The 18121-nt window shown below is 55.5% G+C and overlaps 2 protein-coding genes across 2 annotated transcripts; both read left to right on the plus strand.

The window, feature by feature from the left end:
• The first annotated feature begins 12885 nt into the window (after window positions 1-12885).
• On the plus strand, window positions 12886-13692 carry GJB5 (gap junction protein beta 5). Its single transcript, XM_069477651.1, has one exon. It carries the CDS (start codon window positions 12886-12888, stop codon window positions 13690-13692), a length of 807 nt encoding a protein of 268 aa, XP_069333752.1.
• A 2995-nt stretch (window positions 13693-16687) lies between these two features.
• GJB4 (gap junction protein beta 4) lies at window positions 16688-17595 on the plus strand. The gene has a single exon (XM_069477652.1). It carries the CDS (start codon window positions 16795-16797, stop codon window positions 17593-17595), a length of 801 nt encoding a protein of 266 aa, XP_069333753.1. The 5' UTR covers window positions 16688-16794.
• Window positions 17596-18121: the final 526 nt, after the last annotated feature.

Consider the following 18121-nt stretch of genomic DNA (forward strand, 5'->3'; position numbering starts at 1 on the left):
CCAAGAGACTGACATTGGCACAGTACTATAAACCGAGATCCAGATGTGCCCAGGAGCATGCTAGAGGGGCATGCCACGGCGGGACACTAGGAGGCCCTCAGCTCCAGCGGGGGCTGACCTGGGAGGACACGTCACACTTGCTCCCTCCTCCTCCCTCACCTTCTACACACGTCCCTGCTCTTCCCTGGCTTCCGCCTTCGTTCATACCAGAAGCAGCTCTGACCCAGGGTTTGTTCCCTGCAGGCCTGTGTCCAGGTGACTTCTCAGTGAGGAGGAAGGAAACCCATGGAGTGGGTTAGGAGCGTGCACTCTGGACGCAGGCAGACAGAGGCCAGACCCCAGCTTTGCCGCTGTGTGACTGTGAGCAGGTAACTTACCCTCTCTGGGCTTCGATTTCCCTGCTCTTTCCCTCCACCTCCGTTTCAGACCCTGCTCCTTCTGTCAGACACAGTCTCTTCCCATGCCCGTGTCTACTTTATCTCTCCCCGGCCTCTCCGCCTCGGCCCTCCCCGCACCCAGCCCTTGGAGTCCCATTAATTTTGAGAGGCCGTCTGTATGGATTGCCGCCCGGCCCGTCCTGGGGCTCGGAGAGCTGTGTAATTATCCACTTGGAGCTGAGGGGAAGAGATAACCAGCTCTCCCTCGCTCCTTCCCTGCCTGCCTCACTGTTCCGTTTCGCTCAGACATCCCCGGGGAAGCCGATTACGGAGGGGCCCACTGGGCGAGGAGGGCAGGATCCTCATTACCTTGTGGAAGGTCAGAGAGAATGAACGGGGTTGGGGGGACATCCCTCCAACCTCCAGCAAACACTAAGGCCCCAGGTTGGCCCCGACAGCCCAGGCCCGGCCCTCTTGTCTGTCCTGGGTATCACGGCTTAATCTCCAGATCATTATCTCCAGCCGGGAGCTTTCTCCTGTGCTCCAGCCTCGTTCAGCCACCTCTCCCCAGCCATCTCCCCGGCACATCCCGCGGGCCCTCAAACTCCGTGCAAAGCCAGACGCGCCATCTCCCCCTCCTGGACCTGCTTCCCCCAACCCTCCCCTCCTCCTTCCTGCCCCCACCCTGACCTCCCGGAGCAGCAGCCACCCAGGCTCCCAAGCAAGACACCTGAGCATCATTCGTGTCTCGTCCCTTTGCCTCAGTCCCCTTGGCGAGTCAGCCACCAAGTCCCCAAGATATCTCCAGCCATGACCCTCTATTTTTCTGTTCCCCTCAGACCACCAGGCTCAGCTTCCAGGTCCTGTAACTTACCTGAGAGTGGCCCCCTTCACCTGGACAACATGTGGTCCCTTCAAACTGGCAACGCCTCGGTCTGACAATATCATCTCCCCACCCCCAATTCTCCCAGCCTCTATCCAGGGCACCCCCACCCTTCCTAACCACTGGCACCAAACCTCTCTCCCTCCTCGCTCTCCTCCCTCTCCCCCACACACAGCCGGTCCCCATGCTGTGGTGGGAGAGTAGACTTTGGGGTCAGTAAGAACCAAGCCACAGTCCCAGCTCCGTCATTCCCTTCCTGCATGACCTGGAGCAGATCATATTACCGCAGACTCTCAGTTTTACCATCTCTGAAATGGGACTGAGTGCATCCACTTTGCAGGGCTGCTGGGAAGATCAGTTGAGTCAAATGAGTACAGGGACCAGGCAAGTAGCATATATGAACGCAGGGGGCCCGGTGGGGCCTGTGGAAAACTGGAGAGAGACTGTCCCATTGAGAGGGGCAGCCGCTTGTCGGCTCAACTGTTGATGACACAGGAAACAGGCCCATGTCGCCAGATCTTCTGATTTTTCAAGAGCATCCCCCAAAACATATTTTTATGTGGAATCTCCAGATTTGTATATGTTGGCAATTAATTGAAATGTTTCTTTAGCACTGTGAAAGCCAAACAAAACATCTGCCTCCAGGTCACCGGTTTGTGCTCTCTGATGTACACGAGGCGGCGTTCCCAGTGCGTGCTGCATAACAGAGAGTCCGTAAACACTAACTCCTTTCCCTGCCCTTCTTATTGATTGTCTCAAAAGGGGGGAAAAAGTCTCCCCAAGCCATTCCTCCACTTTCATCATCTTCATCATCATGTGGTCTTTACTGGCCAGCAGCCACCAGGCCCGGTCCCCCCACAGATGGGCAGGGCTCTACACCCCTCACCCAAGACACTGTGCCCTCCCTGCCTTCCCCACCAGCTCAGTAGGCTGAACGGAGCTCTTTGCTTGGGTCTGAGACCTCATAGTTGACAAAGCCCTTGCTATGGTCTGAACGCATCCCCAAAAATTCATGTGTTGGAAACTCAATCCCGAATGCAACAACATTGGGAGGTGCGGCCTAATCTGGAGGTGGTGAGGCCAGGAGGGTCCCACCCTCCCAAATGGGTTAATGCCGTTGCAGAGGGGCTTGATGGAGGGAGTTCATCCCTTTTTGCCCTTCCACCTTCTGCCACGTGAGGACACAGCATCCCTCCTCTCCGAGGGACGCAGTGTTCAAGGCACCATCTTGGAAACGGATGCCGACACCTTGATCTTGGACTTCCCAGTCTCCACAACTGTGAGAGAATAAATCTCTATGCTTTATAAATTACCCAGTCTGTGGTATTCTGTTGTAGCAGCACAAATCAGACTAAGACAGCCCCCTCCCCGTTTCATTTCCTCATAGGCAGCAACCCTGCAAGCTGGTCATTACCAGCCCTAACTCGCAAATGTGGGGAGCAGGGTCCAGAGGGTGTCGGTTAACAAATACTTACTGAACACCTACTGCCCACTAGGCACTGTTCAATGGCAAACCCAAGGTCACACAGAGTATTATTGGTTGCAAGTAACAGATCCCTAAATTAAACAGGCTAAGACAAAGAGGTGATATCGTAGCTTATGTGCCTGCAGGAAGGAAAGCAATATCGCTGGGCTCCAAAGATAAAAGCGGCCAGGGACTCCAGGGTTTTCTGAGCGCTCACTCGCTCATCTCTCGTTCCTGCTTCCCTTCCTGTATCGGGACCATTGTCTCCTCCAGCACGTCAGCGTTTCCAAAAAGCAGGCTGCCAGCAAGTCCACAGCCTCACTTCTCGCTGTCTGTCATTGGATGGACACTCTCCCTGTCCCATGTTCAAAAGTCCCAGGGAAGGACCCTTAATAGATGAGCATGGGTTAAGTTGCCACATTGGCCCAATCAACTGAGCAAGGCAAGTAGGACTGATTAGCCCAATCTGGGGCCAGTCCCACCCCTGGACCAATCAGCAGCCCTCGAGAGAGCGCACTGCGAGAAGATGCGGCTTGTTAGAGCGAGGATGGGAGAATTCCCCCAGGAGATGAGGCTGCTGCTCTGTTCAAACAAGAGATGTCTTAGTTTGGGTTCTCCCAAAAGCCAAGCCTGAGACAAGGATTTGCATAGAGGTTGTTTGTTTGGGAGGCAATCCCAGGAAACGAGCGTGGGAATGGGCAGTGAGTCAGAGGAGGAAAGGAAGCTAATGAAAGGTGTTTAATTGAGCAAGTTACCTCCATAGGCAACCGTGCTTAATCCTGCTGGGGACCTCTGAGAAACAGCAGAAAATGGCTTCTTCGTCATCTCCATCAAAGGGTGAGGAGGCTGGAGAATGTACCCTCCAACCTCCATCAGTCATGGACTAAGGGCTCTTCCGGCAGGGCATCCATTCACAGGCACTTCCAGCCTACCCCATGGGCACACAGAGAGGCCCCAGGAGCCCAGAAAGCCCTGGTCAGAGTGGCAGGTGCTAGGCACTGGACGTTGGGCCTGCCTGCTGCACATTACCATGTTTGCATAAATCCTCTCGACCACTGGGATGGAGCATGCCAAGGGGACTCGGGTGGGTACTCATACCACCTGCTATGTGTATTGCCCCAAGGTTTAGAACCCAGATCTGTGTGGTTGTTTCCAGTAAGCCATGTAGTCTAGTCCCCACCTAGACCATGACCAAGCAGAGCATCTGAGCATCTAGGCCAGGGCCCCATAAGGAGGTCCTTGGCCTTGGAACTCCTGGCCAGCAGGGGTGGGGAGGAGGGGATGATTGGGCCTATCGATTCAGTCTTAGTGTGGGCCTGGCTGGGATGAAGACGCATGGAAGCATCGGGCCACAGTCTCAGGAGTGGTGGGTCTCACTGCTGCCATGGCCTGCTCCACACAGAGCCGCAGAAATAGTATGGAGAGATCATGGGGCTCATCCCAGTCTCAGCCCCCTCAGGCTGAGCTGGGCTACATAGGCAGAGGTGGTGGGGTAGTTTTGGAGGCCCAGGAAGAGAAGCAGGTCATAGAGGAAGAGCACAACCATTAGTCCCCACCTAGGGTCCCAGGGGAAAAAAGAACGTCCAGTCTACAGATCAGAGAGAACAGCCACAGAGCTGGGAAGAAACGAATGCATGGGGCGTGCAACTTCAAATCACCGTGCTTTACATAGGTTCTGTCAATCACTCCCCACAACAGCCCCACCCTTCCCACAGTCTAAAGAAAGGAAACTAAGGCTCAAAGAGGGAAAATTATTTGACTCAGGCCACAGAGCTGGGGAGAGAAATGGGGTTTGAGCGCGGTCAGTGCGGGTTCTGCCCGTCACATGGTTCTCCCGCCCTTTCCAACCCTGCCTCTTCTCCGTCATGCCACCCCCGACGCTTCCCACCCTCACCTCCTTCACGGGCCCCCACTTCCCCCACGCCCATCCCTCTGTAAAAAGACAGTCCTGAAGTTTCCATTAAAACCTTCCAGGAAGAGGAACTCACACTTTTCCTGTTTCCCCGAGAAAGCAAAGCTTCTCCCAGCACAGGTTGAACATCTGACCTCCGCCCAGGAGCGGGATATGCTGCTAAGCCCGGCCCAAGCCTCGTGGTCGAAGCAGATCATCTGCAGGGGAAGCTCTCCTGGCGGCTGGGCCCTGCTCTTTCCCCAGGACCTGTGTGACTGGGCTCCCCACTCCCCTCTGGGATGTGAGCAACTTTAGAGCAAGAATCGCGCCTGCTGCGTCTCCGTCTCCGTGTCCTTCCAACGACAGTGGAGGACTGGACTGCTCAGGCCCCGGCGGCCGTTTACCTCTCCTCCCGTTTCCCCTTAGCAGAGCTGAGACAGTCTCCTCCAAAGACCACCACCAAACAATCAGGAAAGAAAACAGACAGCAGCATAAACTCCGTCTCACTCCCAGAGACTGGTCCTGGCTGAGAATGACAAGAGCTAGCATTTGCTGGGTGTTTATTGTATGCCAGGCATACATGTTTTATATGTTTTTATTCGTCAAATCCTCTCACTAATGTTATGGCTTAGGAACTCCAGTGCCCCCCCCCCCCACCATGTTCCAGATGAAAAACTGAAGCCGAGAGAGGATAAGAATTTTGCCTGGGGTTGCACAGCCAGTAAGCAGGAGAACTGGGATTGGAATTCGGGTAGATGGGCTCCAGAGTCCATGTTCCCAATAATGCTCCAACACCCGAGGATTCACGCCCAGGGATTGGCCAACTCTCCTGGCTCCTTTACTCTTGATGAACAGAATCACTTATTCATTGTCAAATATTCATTAAGCACCTACTATGTGCCAGGTGCTGTGCCTGATGGTGGATAGAGCAGTAATCACGACTCTCGGGGTTCAACGTCTGGGCCTGGGCCTCTTGAGGACTACGGCCTAAAGTGGGAGAGGAGACGTTAGTCACACAAGCACACCAGTGCCTCTGTAAGTGGGATTGTGATGGAGGCAGAAAGGAGAAACATGGTGCCAAGAGAATATATAACAAAAAAACAGACCTAGTTTTGGGGGACTGGGAAAGCTTTTCTAAGGGTGTGACATTTAACTTGAGGTCTGGAGCTTGAGTCCACACTAGCTCAGACAAAATGAGGAAAGAACATTCAGGCACGTGCAAAGGCCCTGAGGTGGGAAAGAGATTCTTATGTTGGAGAAAGTGAAAGAAGGCCAAGGCAGCTCCAAAGGAAGAGGCTGAGAGCAAAGAGGGTGGCACAGGTCAGATCACATGGGACTTTACAGGCCATTTTAGCACTATGGGATTTTATTTCAGGGACAGTGGGAGCCCCTGAAAGGCCTTGAACATTTTTAAAATACAATTTGCATTTTCTAGAGATGCTCTGCTGTGTGGCAGAGAACTGATTGCAGAGGGCAAACCCAGAGCAGGGCGCAGTCACACACACAGTGTGTGTGCAGCATCTGGCCTAGCGTCTGGCACACACGAGATGCTCAATAACGAGGCTGACGCTGTTACTACTACTCCATTTTCCAGCACGTCCGCCTCTCCTGGGTGGAGCGAATGGGCACTGCCTCGGTAACCTGGCCCCGCAGGCCAACCCACCTTTTCTCCCTAGAACCAAAAGTTGACTCTCCTTTAGAAAAGTGACTTTGACAGTTGACTGCCAGGTGTCGGGCCAGAGTGCCTAAACTTGCCTGTGCCCGCTGCATTCGGAAGGGAGCTCCAGGGGATGGCTGGTGCCCAGAAGTGAGTCCAACTCCCGCCCACCCCACGCCCAGTGACAGGGAGGACAGGCAGGAAGCCAGCAGGGCGGACCCAGAGAGGAGGCTAGCTCTGCCCGCTGGGGTCGGGGCTGAGGGAGGAGGTCAATCTGGGCTGGAAGAACGTGGTGAAGATGGTGACTGGAGTCAGGAAAGCCTGGGCTGACACTGGGGGACATGGAGAGCCAAGCAGAGGCCAGAGAACCAGGTGGATACAGAGCCAGGTCCACGTGCAGGTCCGACGGCTCTCCAGCGGCTCCTTCCCTCCTCTGAGCATCTGCTCCCGTCTCCCTGCAGGAAGTAAACCCTTCTTCAGCCCTGTCCCTCCACCCACTGCCCTTTCTCCTTCCCCCACCCGCCTCACCCCTGCTCGGTCCCCACCCCTCGGCTGCAATTACTGAAAGTGGCCAGGCCCTCCCACCGGCCTCTCTGCAGATGGGCTTCCTGGATCCGTCTTTCCGGGTATTCTCCCCTCCCTGGCCTGCCCTGATTTCTCTTTTTCCCTCTGACCATTCTTTCTCCTCCACGCAGGGATCCTCTGCCTGCTTCCTAAATGCCAGCAGGCTCCAGAGCTCCACCTGGACCCTCTCCTCCTCTCAGCGCCGCCTGGTCCACTCCTGCGGCTCCCGCCGCGCCCTTGGGGCTGAGGACTCCAGCCGCTGCTGCCACCTACCGGCCAGGACAGCCCACGTGGCCCTAGTCAGCACCAGTGACACGGGACTCACTAACTCCACCAACTTCCATGCTACCCATCACCTGCCTCACTCACGCCCCCTGCCATGGTCTGAATGTGTCCCTCAGAGTTCATATTGGAAACTTAATCCCAATGCGACACCGTTGGGGAAGTGGGACTTTAAGAACTGATTAGGTCAGGTGGATTAACGTTGTTATGGAGAGAGTGAGTTTGTTATCTTGAGAGTGGGTTTGCCATAAAAGCAAATTCAGCCCCTCACTCTCACACTCTCTCACCTATGTGATGCCTTCCACCGTGTTATCACGCAGCAAGAAGGCCCTCGCCGGGTGTCAGCCCCTTGATCTTGGACTTCTCAGCCTCCAAAACTGTAGAAATAAATCTGCGTTCTTCATGAATTACCCAGTCTCAAGTATTCTGTTAGAGCAGCCCAAAACAGACTAAGTCACCCCCACCCGAACAGCCTGTTTTCCTTCTGTAGTCCTCATTTCTGTCTGTGGCCCAACCACCCGCCAAATCACCAAAACCAGCGACTCAGGACCCATCCTACCTCACCCCCTACATCTAGTCAGTCCCCCAGAACTGCCAGTGGTATTTACCGACTATTTCCCAAATCTGACCCTCTTGTTCGTCTCCTGCCTAAATCATTGCAGTAACTTTTTCACTGGTCTCACAAGCCCATCCCATCTGGCCTCTTCTCGTACGCAGAGGGAGCTTTCTAAACATACAGTTGATCTTCACTAGTCACAGATTTCATATTGTGCATTTGTCTACTCACAAAAATTTATTCCTAACCCCAAAGTTAATACTCGAGACACTTTCATGGCCATTCACAACTCGCACAGAGTGGAGAAAACTTGAGTCGCCTGATGCACATGTTCTTAGCTGAGGTCAAGCAAGGTGACACTCTGCCTTCAGCTGTCATGCTGTAAACACGTGTCCTGTTGGAGGTCTATTTAGTGCCATGTTTTTCTCGGTTTTTTGTGTGTGTGTGTGTGTGTGTGTGTGTGATTTTGCTATTTAAAATAGCCCCCAAGCCTAGTGCCAAAGTACCGTCTAGTGTTCGTAGCACAAGAAAGGCCGTGATGTGCCTTATGGAGAAAATATGTGTGTTAGACAAGCTTCATTCGGGCATGAGTTTTAGTGGGGTTGGCCATGAGTTTGATATTCATGAATCAACACTACATATTAAATAAAAGGTCTTTAACAGAAACACACACAAAACAAAGTATTGATCTGTTGATAAAAATGCTGCAAACAGAAGCTCACAGGAGCCTAACCTTGTATGTCCCCTAGGAGCAATGGCTCAGTATTCGGTGTTCTTGGTGACTTTTAGAACATAAGCACCTTGAATAATGGGAATCAAGAGTACCAATTTGACCTTGCTTCCTCCTTGTTTAGAATCTCCCGTGCCTCCCTCTGCACACAAGATAAATTCAAACTCCTCAGTATGACATCCAGGTCCCGCGTGGTCTGGAAGGTCTCTACTGACCTTCCAGCCACCTTGCCCTGTGCTGCCCCACCACTGCCCAGCCCATTCTCTAACTCTCTTTCATAATCTTTCACAGAGGTCCGCTGCACACTCTGTGCCCACCACCTCAAATGCCTCTTCTCCTTGTCTCCTCTTGGTGAACTCCTATACATCCTTCAAGACCCAGCTTAAATATCACCCTCTCTGGGTCTCCCTCTAGCTGAACTTGACACTCCCTTCTCTGTTATATGTCTCTTATAGCACTTTTCACAATGTTATAACTGATCTATTCATGTGTCTCCTCTCTCCTGTTCTTGACAATAGTTTTTTGGGAAGAACATGGAGGAGGACAGACGTGTGTGACTCTATTTGCAGGGTGTATGCGTTTAATACATCACTCAGTCAATAAATGTAAATTGAGGCCTAACTTGACACCAGGCACCATTCTAGGCACCTGGGGTACAGCAGTGAACAAAATAAAGCCACTGCCCCATGTGTGTGCAACACTGTGCCCATAAGTGTGGCCTGTGTGTAAGAGTGTGTACACGCGAGACTACACTGTGCTTGCTTGGGGACACGTGGTGTTTGTGGCTCCTGGACACTCTGTCTATTGAATTCCAACCCGCTTTGACCTGTTGATACAGGGCGTCTTGGAAGTTAATTAGGCCAACAGACTGTGTCTGTGCACTAATGAGAAACCCTCCCCAGGTGCCCCCGCCCACCTCTCTGTCTCTCCTGCAGTCCCTGCCTGGCTCGGCTTTGGCCTTTTTGACCCAAAGACAACATCCATCCAAATGAGATTTTCTCTAGTGAATATGTCTGTCTCTCCCTCCCTTCTCCTCTGCCTGACCCACACTCAGAAAGGGCATAGGAGTAAGGAAAAAAGGGAGGAAGCAACATGATTTTTGAGTACCCACCATGCACCAGGCCTGTGCTGGGCAGTTTACATGTGTCAGAGGCAGCTGCGGAGAGGGCTTCCTTCGTGCCAGGCTCCGTTCTAAGCACTTTACCTCTAAGGCTGGGTGAGTTCATGCATCAACCCTATAAGGTAGGTGTTGCTATTTTCCCACTTTTACAGATAAGAAGCTGAGGCATCCCACAGTGAGGAAGTGGCAGAGCTGGGACTCAGCCCACGCAGTCTGTGCACTCAGTCACTGCCCTGCATGGCACTCACTGTCTTCTCACGGCACCCCTCACAGGTGTGGGACGTCTCATTGTTCAGAGAAGAAAACAGGTAATTACACAGATCAAAAACTAGCAGGGATGAGACTCAAATCCAGGGTGTGAGATTCCAAATGCAGGGGTGTGGGACCCAGATGCAGGGGTGTGGGGCCCTGATGCAGGGGTGTGGGGCCCTGATGGAGGGATTTGGGGCCCTGATGCAGGAGCGTGGGGTCGAGATGCAGGGGTGTGGGACCCAGATGCAAGAGTGTGGGGCCCTGATGCAGGGGAGTATCGTCCTGATGGAGGGATGTGGGGCCCTGATGCAGGGGTGTGGGGCTCTAGATACAAGGGTGTAGGGCCCTGATGCAGGGGTGTAGCGCACTGATGGAGGGATTTGGGGTCCAGATGCAGGGGTGTGGGGTCCAGATGCAGGGGTGTGGGGCCCTGATGCAGGGGTGTGGGGCCCTCATGCAGGGGTGTGGGGCTCAGGAGCAACTCCTCCAACTAGGAGGGATTGGCCTGACAAGGAGGAAGGTGAGATCAAAGGGCCCAGGTGGCGGCAACTGAAGGGGCACAAGCACCTGGGCCAGAGCCAGACTCTGGGAGGCATGGAGTTTCCAAGGCAACAAGAGCCATGAGAATGGAAAGCCACTGCGGAGCAGCCCGAGAGAGGAGAACCTGAGAGCAGCCTTTGGAAGCTGGAGGAGCCCAAAGAATCAGCAGTGGAAAACATCTGAAGAAGACCAAGAGGGTAGAACAGGCCTCAGCTCCTCCCATCCAAGGTAAGGGATAGGAAGATGAACAGGGGGTCAGAGTGGACCTGTGGTTCTCCCCTGAGAGGATGCCAGGATTCTGGGCTTGGCGCCCTGGGAGGAGTGAACCCCTAAGTGTTTGAGTCTGGGGAGGCTGGGGCCCAGCCAATGGCAGTGCTGGCCACAGCTCCTCCTCCTCCCAGGCTGGGCCGGCACACCCAGGCAGGCCCTGTCCCAGGAACGGGCTTCCCCAGAAACCTTCTCTGGTTCGGACATGAATTCTAGCTGCTTACTGAGTCCCACTGCCTGCTGCCAGGAGCCTGGAAAGCACTGAGGAGTAGCCACCCAGGTAAGGGCATCTGTGTCCAGATGTGCCCTGCCCCTTGGCACACTCGGCAGGGGCGGACACGTCTGATGGGGAATAGGAGGAGATGGCCCAGACCCATCAGCCACCCTGGGTCCTGACAGTGGAGGAATGAGGGGCCCTCCCTGCTCTTCCCGCCCTCCCCAGCTGGGCAAAGGTGGGAGCAGGGAACTGAGTGGGAGGTGGGCTGATCGCCCCGGTGCCCAGCAGGAGGAGCAGCTCTGCCCGGGCCTGCAAAGCCCCGCCCCACCCCGCCCCAAGTAGGGTGTGCTGACTGAGAGTCCCTGGGGGCTAAGGGCTGGGGCTTCCCTGGGTGTTCCCTGAGAAGCTGCCAGGAGTTCCACCCACCATAGGCAGGACCGAGCAGACAAGCCGATGATTCAGAGCAGGGGCCCCATGTCCAAGTGGTAGGTGGTGTAGAGAGACAGGGAGGGGGGCAAAAGTACCCCAGCCTCCCTCTCCCAGGATCCACGAGGAGGATGGAGTGGGCACAGATGAGCGGGTGGCTCACCAAAACCTGAGGAAAGGGGCTCGGGCTCAAGACAGGTCAGTCCCCAGAGGGTGGGCTCTGGAGCCAGCTGGCCCAGGTTCAAATCCGAGTTCTGCTGCCTATTGCTGTATAATGGTGAGCAAATTAACTAACCTCTCTGTGCTCCACTTTCCTCATTTGTAAATTGGGAATAAAAAGTATCCTACTCTTTTCTGAGGTTGCTGTGAAGGAATGCTGTATGGATTCATGCAAAGTGCTTAGAACACACTGGCAGGGCACCAACACCCCATCAAGTTGGCTGTTACCACGGCGCTGCTTTTGCATGCAGGGGCACAGGACAGCCTGGTGACCCCCAGCCTGAACCAGCCCTGGGAGGGCATCGTGAAGCCCTTAGAGCAAGAGGCTATGCAGACAAGGTCCTGGGTGCACAGCAGGGTGAGCCCACAGTGCATGGGTCTTGGTGGAGCCCCCAGGAATCAGGCAGAGGACGTGAGCACCCCTCACTCTGCATGGCAACCACAGTCCTTAAATGGGGGTAAACCTGATTCTGTGAGTTCATCCTGCCAAATCCACCAGCAGAACCGACTGGGGCAGCATTCCCCAATCTGGTGTCTTGACAAGGCTGTTCCACAAGACGATAAATGATGTGTCAGGGGGAAAAGGGGTTCTGTGGCAGAGGAGTTGGGGCGATGCCACATATTTTGTCCCTCCTTTGGTGTTTCACAAAATGAGTGTATTAGCATGCTTGAGCAAACGGACTTATTTAACTTTGCTGAAGCCAGTGTTTGCCGACTTTTCTTGGACACAGAATCCTTTGGAATGGGGCTCCATGGAACACTGGTTTGGGAAACACTGGAATACCAGGCTACTCTGGGAAGCCCACTGTCTAAAGAGAGTAGTTGCTCCCTACTTTACCTTTCAGCTGGACTGCCGCTGGCCTTGCCTCCAGTGAATCGCACCTGAGCGGGACAGGGCCTGGGTATTTACACTGTTAGACCAGATAGCAGTTTGGGGACAAGGTCCAGCATCCTCCCCAGCCCCAGCCCCTGAGCCCCTTGGGAGAGAGCAGTGCTCAGAAAGAAGAGAAGTCATACAAAGGCTGAGCCCGCTGAGGAGGAAGGTCGGGTGGGAACAGAGGGAGAAGGCAGAACGTCTCAGCTGCCTGAGTCTTCGCTCTGCAGAACTCCAAGACCAGAGCCTCAGGCCATGGGAGGAACTCGGGGCTCCCTGGACCTCCCTTCCTCCACTTTTATGGGTGAGTTGGGTTCTGGACTTAATTACCTGTGCTCCAGTCCCGGCTCTGCACCTGATAGTTGCGTAACCTCGTATAACCCCTCTAAGCCTCAGCTTCCTCCACCTGTAAAATGGGGACAGTAAAAGGACCTAGTTCCTCTGGTCGTGGCCAGGATTAAACGCGATGACCCATTTCTACAAAATGCTCAGGGCGCGTATTCCATAAACGTGGAGAGTTATTATTATCATTTCCCTGCAGGAGAAGCCGACGCCCAGGTCCACCATGAACTGGGCAATCTTCGAGGGGCTCCTGAGCGGGGTCAACAAATACTCCACAGCCTTTGGGCGCATCTGGCTGTCCTTGGTTTTCATCTTCCGTGTGCTGGTGTACCTGGTGACGGCCGAGCGCGTGTGGAGTGACGACCACAAGGACTTCGACTGCAACACCCGCCAGCCCGGGTGCTCCAATGTCTGCTTTGACGAGTTCTTCCCCGTGTCCCACGTGCGCCTCTGGGCCCTGCAGCTCATCCTGGTCACGTGCCCCTCGTTGCTGGTGGTCATGCACGTGGCCTACCGCAAGGCTCGAGAGAAGAGGCACCAAGAGGCCACTGGGGAGGGCAGTGGGCACCTCCACCTGGACCCTGGCAAGAAGAGGGGTGGGCTCTGGTGGACGTACGTTTGCAGCCTGGTGTTCAAGGCTGGCATAGACGCCACCTTCCTCTATGTGTTCCACTCGTTCTACCCCAAATATACCCTCCCTCGTGTGGTCAAGTGCCACGCAGTTCCGTGTGGCAATATAGTGGACTGCTTCATCTCCAAGCCCTCGGAGAAGAACATCTTCACCCTCTTCATGGTAGTCACGGCCGCCATCTGCATCCTGCTCAACCTCGTGGAGCTGGCCTACCTGGTGAGCAAGAGGTGCCGCGAGTGCCTGGCAGCAAGAAGAGCCCGAGCCGCATGGACAGGGCATCACCCACACTGCAAGCAGGACGACCTCCTCTCAGGCGACCTCATCTTTCTGGCCTCAGACACTCACCCTCCTCTCGTACCAGCCCCGCCTCAAGACTACATGAAGAAAACCATCCTGTGAGGGGCTGCCTAGACTGGGCTGACGGGTTAGGCCTGGGTTGGAAGGTTCCAGAATCTCTCATAGGTGCCACTTGGGAGTGGGGGTGCTAAGCCGTGAGGAAGGGGCAGACAAGAGGCCTGGGATCGGAGTCCTATTCCTCGGCTACAGCCACCTGCCCCAGCATGTGGCCTTGGGCAAGTTACCCCGCTGCTCTGCACCTTGGTCTCCTTGTCTGTAAAACGGAGACACTGAGTGCCACTTCTCAGCATTGTTGTGAGGAGGGGTTTCGTAAGGGAACAGGTGTGCAAGCATGTGCAGTGTGTGTGGCCCCCCATCAGAGCTTAATAAAAGCCAGCGCATTCGCTGATTCTGGGTGCCCTTTTGTCGTTTGGCCTTTGTGACTCTTATCAGTTCATTGTGTGGACCTCCCCGTCCCTGCAAAGGGCTGTACTTGATCCAGCCAGATGAGGGGCCATCCTGTCCTCCAGAAAAGGGGTCTCCCAGCACTCCTGGGGACCATGCTACTTGCTCATGCTCAAGTGTAGCCTTTATCCCCAGTTGCAAGTTCAGGCCTGTGAGTCACCTGCAAAGAGAATGAAGCTTAGCCCTTGGGGAGCCGTATCTGGCAGAGGGAAGTTCATGGGCTCTGGAGCCAGATGCCTGCACACAGACCCAAGTTCCACCAGGACTCTAGGAAAGTGACTTCAGCTCCTCTCCAAAATGGGTTAATAATACCTAGCCCGTGGGGTTATCGTGAGGTCTGATGAGCTCATGGCTGTGGACAGGGCTAGCCGGCTGGAAAAGGACACATACATGTTAGTCACTGGTATTAGGAAGTGCTCGATAAATGCTTTTGAAAACTAAAGGAGAGGGCCCCTCCCTGGCTGCACATTAACCTTCACTGTCCCAGCCAGGACACAGGCCGCAGGCCCCTCTGCAGCACATTTGGGGTCACACTGCAGCTTCCGGGAGGCCTTCCCCAGAGCCCCAGAGGCCCGGGCCCGCTGGGGACGGACAGCAAGCTGTGCCTGGACCCATGCCAGCTGGGCATTCCATGCTGCCACCCTGCATTCCTGGGCTCCACTGGGGCAGCGGGTACCCTGGTCTAGAAAAGCTATAGCCAATCCCTTTTGTCCCCTACATACCCAGGAGCAGCCCAGGCTCTAGTCCCTAGAAATGTCCCCACCAGGGCAGGATGCATTCCTGAACTGAATCAAGGTTGCCCCTTTCTGTAGACGTCAGCTGCTGAGGACTCAGAACCAGGCGTCCAGAGCAAAGGGGGCTAAGGTCTGAGGACAAGGAGGCAGGGGCCACGGGACAACGGAAGGGGACAGGGTCAACCCCATGAGTATGAGGATACCAGGCCTCTGGCCCCCTCTCTGCATCTCACCCACATACCTGCCCACCTGGGAGCCAGGCAGGGCCATGCCCAGCCAGGTAGAGAGAAGGCGTGGGCCAGGAGAGCCGCAGGTGTTTGCTCTGAATATGTGCCCGGGGAAGTCCGCCCTCCCTCCTGCCCACCCAATCACTCTCGCTTGGCTCATTGGCTCAGAAAGCCCCACCCAGCAGGGGAGTGAGGAACAAAAGCTGCCTCCGGGAGGCCCTCAGGCAGATTCGGCAAGCCCAGGGACAGGAGAGCGGCTACTGGACCCAAGAAGGGTGAGGACCAACTGGGGCAAGAGACTGGGCCGGGAAGCAAGGGACCAGCTGGGCTGTGGACCAGACTTCAGGGAGGGGGCCGGCGGGGCAGGATAGGGGGCAGCGGGCCCTTGGAGAAACCCCAGGGAAGCTCCACAGAGGGGAAAGAATGTGCTGCCCAACCAAAGGGTGGGCAGAGGACCAGAGAAGAGGTGAGGAAGAGAAGGGATCAGGAGAAAATAGGTTTCAAGTCCTTTTAACAAACATCCACTGTGTGTTCTGTGGGCCAGGCCTAGTGCTGGGCCCTGGGGAGATGCAGATGGATGAGGTGTGGTCTGCCTCCCAGCAGCCGAGAGCCTGGCAAGGAAGACAGGTGACTAGACCACTGGAGCACAGGTGCTGCATCCTGCCACGAAAGACAGAGGAGGGTGCCCAGGAAGTGTCCCGAGGCATGATGTCTGGAGAGGCTGAGAGCTGGGTCAGGGACAGGGGAGGGCAGGGCTTGGGGATGGAACAGGATGAGGACTCCAGGCAAGCAGCTGTGGCGGTTGGAGTGCACAGGATGGGGCCTGAACAGAAAAAATGGGAGACTTGGGCAGGAGACAGCTACTAAGCAGGTGGGGAGGAGTGTCCCTGGGAGAGAAAGGAAATGGTGGGAAACAGACCATGCCACATCTGGCCTCTGTCCCTTCCCAGGTCCCTCCCTAAAGCTGGAATGAATGGTTGGAATTCCAGAGGAACCCACTGTGGTGGAGACAGTCAGCCCTCGGGCCCCAGCATGGACCCAGGGGGTGGTGGGGTAATGCCAGGCCACCGTGATGCCAAAGAGCTTCTGTTTAGTTTGGGAGGGAATGTCAGGGCTGGGAACCCTCCTGGAGCCAGAGAGGAGGAATAAGGACAAAGACTGTTCCAGGATCTACCAGGGGGCTGATGTGACCGTGTCCAGCACAGGGCTAGGCTCACGTTGGCATCCAGTAAAAGTGGGATGAATGTGACAAGTGATAAGGACACACTCCCATCCCACCCTCTCCTGGCCCAGTCCAGCAGCTGATGGGAGGGTGGTTCATCCAATCAAGCCTTCTTGCTGTGACCCATGGGGCCAAAAGATGGGGTAAAAGAGGTGGTCTGGCACGGCCAATGCAGGGTGAGTATCTTCACATGTATCTGTTATTTTGTAGAATGAAATAGACCCTGATTTTGGAACCTGAAGACCAAGGTTCAAGACCACCTCTGCTACTTCCAGCTGTGAGGCCATGGGCAGGTGCCTCTGAGCCTTGGCTTACACCTTGAGAAATGGAGACAATGACAGTCCCTACCCTTCCAACTCACTGGGAGTGAGGACATGATGACACAGGGGTTGTGAAAAGGTTTTGTCAGTTGCACTATCGCTAAGGGTGCCCATCTCCTGGCCTCGAGGCTCCCAAGCCTGAGTGAGTGGTGCCCAGGTGTAGACTGTCCACGTGAGGTCCCGAGGACACAGCCAACATGAACTGGGCGTTTCTGCAGGGAATCCTGAGCGGCGTGAACAAGTACTCCACGGCACTGAGCCGCATCTGGCTGTCCGTGGTCTTCATCTTCCGAGTGCTGGTGTACGTGGTGGCGGCCGAGGAGGTGTGGGACGACGAGCAGAAGGACTTCGTCTGCAACACCAAGCAGCCCGGCTGCCCCAACGTCTGCTACGACGAGTTCTTTCCCGTGTCCCACGTGCGCCTCTGGGCCCTGCAGCTCATCCTGGTCACGTGCCCCTCGCTGCTGGTGGTCATGCACGTGGCCTACCGTGAGGAGCGAGAGCGGAAGCACCGCCTGAAACACGGGCCCAACGCACCGTCCCTGTACGACAACCCAAGCAAGAAGCGGGGCGGGCTCTGGTGGACCTACCTGCTGAGTCTCATCTTCAAGGCCGCCGTCGACTCCTGCTTCCTCTACATCTTCCACCGCCTCTACCGGGACTACGACATGCCCCGCGTGGTGGCCTGCTCCGTGGCACCATGCCCTCACACTGTGGACTGTTACATCTCCCGACCCACGGAAAAGAAGGTGTTCACCTACTTCATGGTGACCACAGCCGCCATCTGCATCCTGCTCAACCTCAGTGAGGTCTTCTACCTGGTGGGCAAGAGGTGCATGGAGATCCTCGGACCCAGGCGCCGGCAGTCTCGGCTCCGGGTTCATCTACCCGACACGTGCCCACCATATGTCCTCTCCCAGGGAGGGCACCCCGAGGACAAGAACTCTGTCCTATTAAAGGCTGGGTCAGCCCCCATGGATGCAGGTGGGTATCCGTAACCTGCGAGGTTGGCAAGTAGGATCCCCAGGCTGCCCCCACATGTTCCTGAGGCCCCTCAAGAAAATGGGCAAGGGCAGTGGCATCTTTTCTGTAGCAGGGCAGGTGAGGAGGGTGGCTGTGGGGCTCAGGAAGTTCACACGGGGCCACTGTTGGGGCAGCTGGGGCCCTGGGTCCTGAGCCTCGGGGAAGGGAGGTCGATGGCTAGCAGCGGTTTGTATATGGCAATACGGTACATCAAAACCCTTAATAGATGTGATTTTCCCCATACGTTGCAGACCAGGTGGGGAGTGGTGGGTGGGAAGGCAGGGGGATCAGATGGACATTGGAAAGGAGGCCAAGACTACTCAGTGGGCACCTGAGTGCCGGACCCTCGAATGCAGGCTCACCCATCACGCCCACCACACACACACACACACACACACACACACACGCAAGTGGTGGGAAGTGCCCCAAGGCAGAGGCCGATCTGGGGACATCTGCAGCCAGCTGGCCAAGGCAGGAGGAGGGGACACCAGGGGACCATGT

The sequence above is a fragment of the Eulemur rufifrons genome, chromosome 8 (genome assembly GCF_041146395.1).
Source record: "Eulemur rufifrons isolate Redbay chromosome 8, OSU_ERuf_1, whole genome shotgun sequence".
NCBI classification, from domain to species: Eukaryota; Metazoa; Chordata; class Mammalia; order Primates; family Lemuridae; genus Eulemur; species Eulemur rufifrons.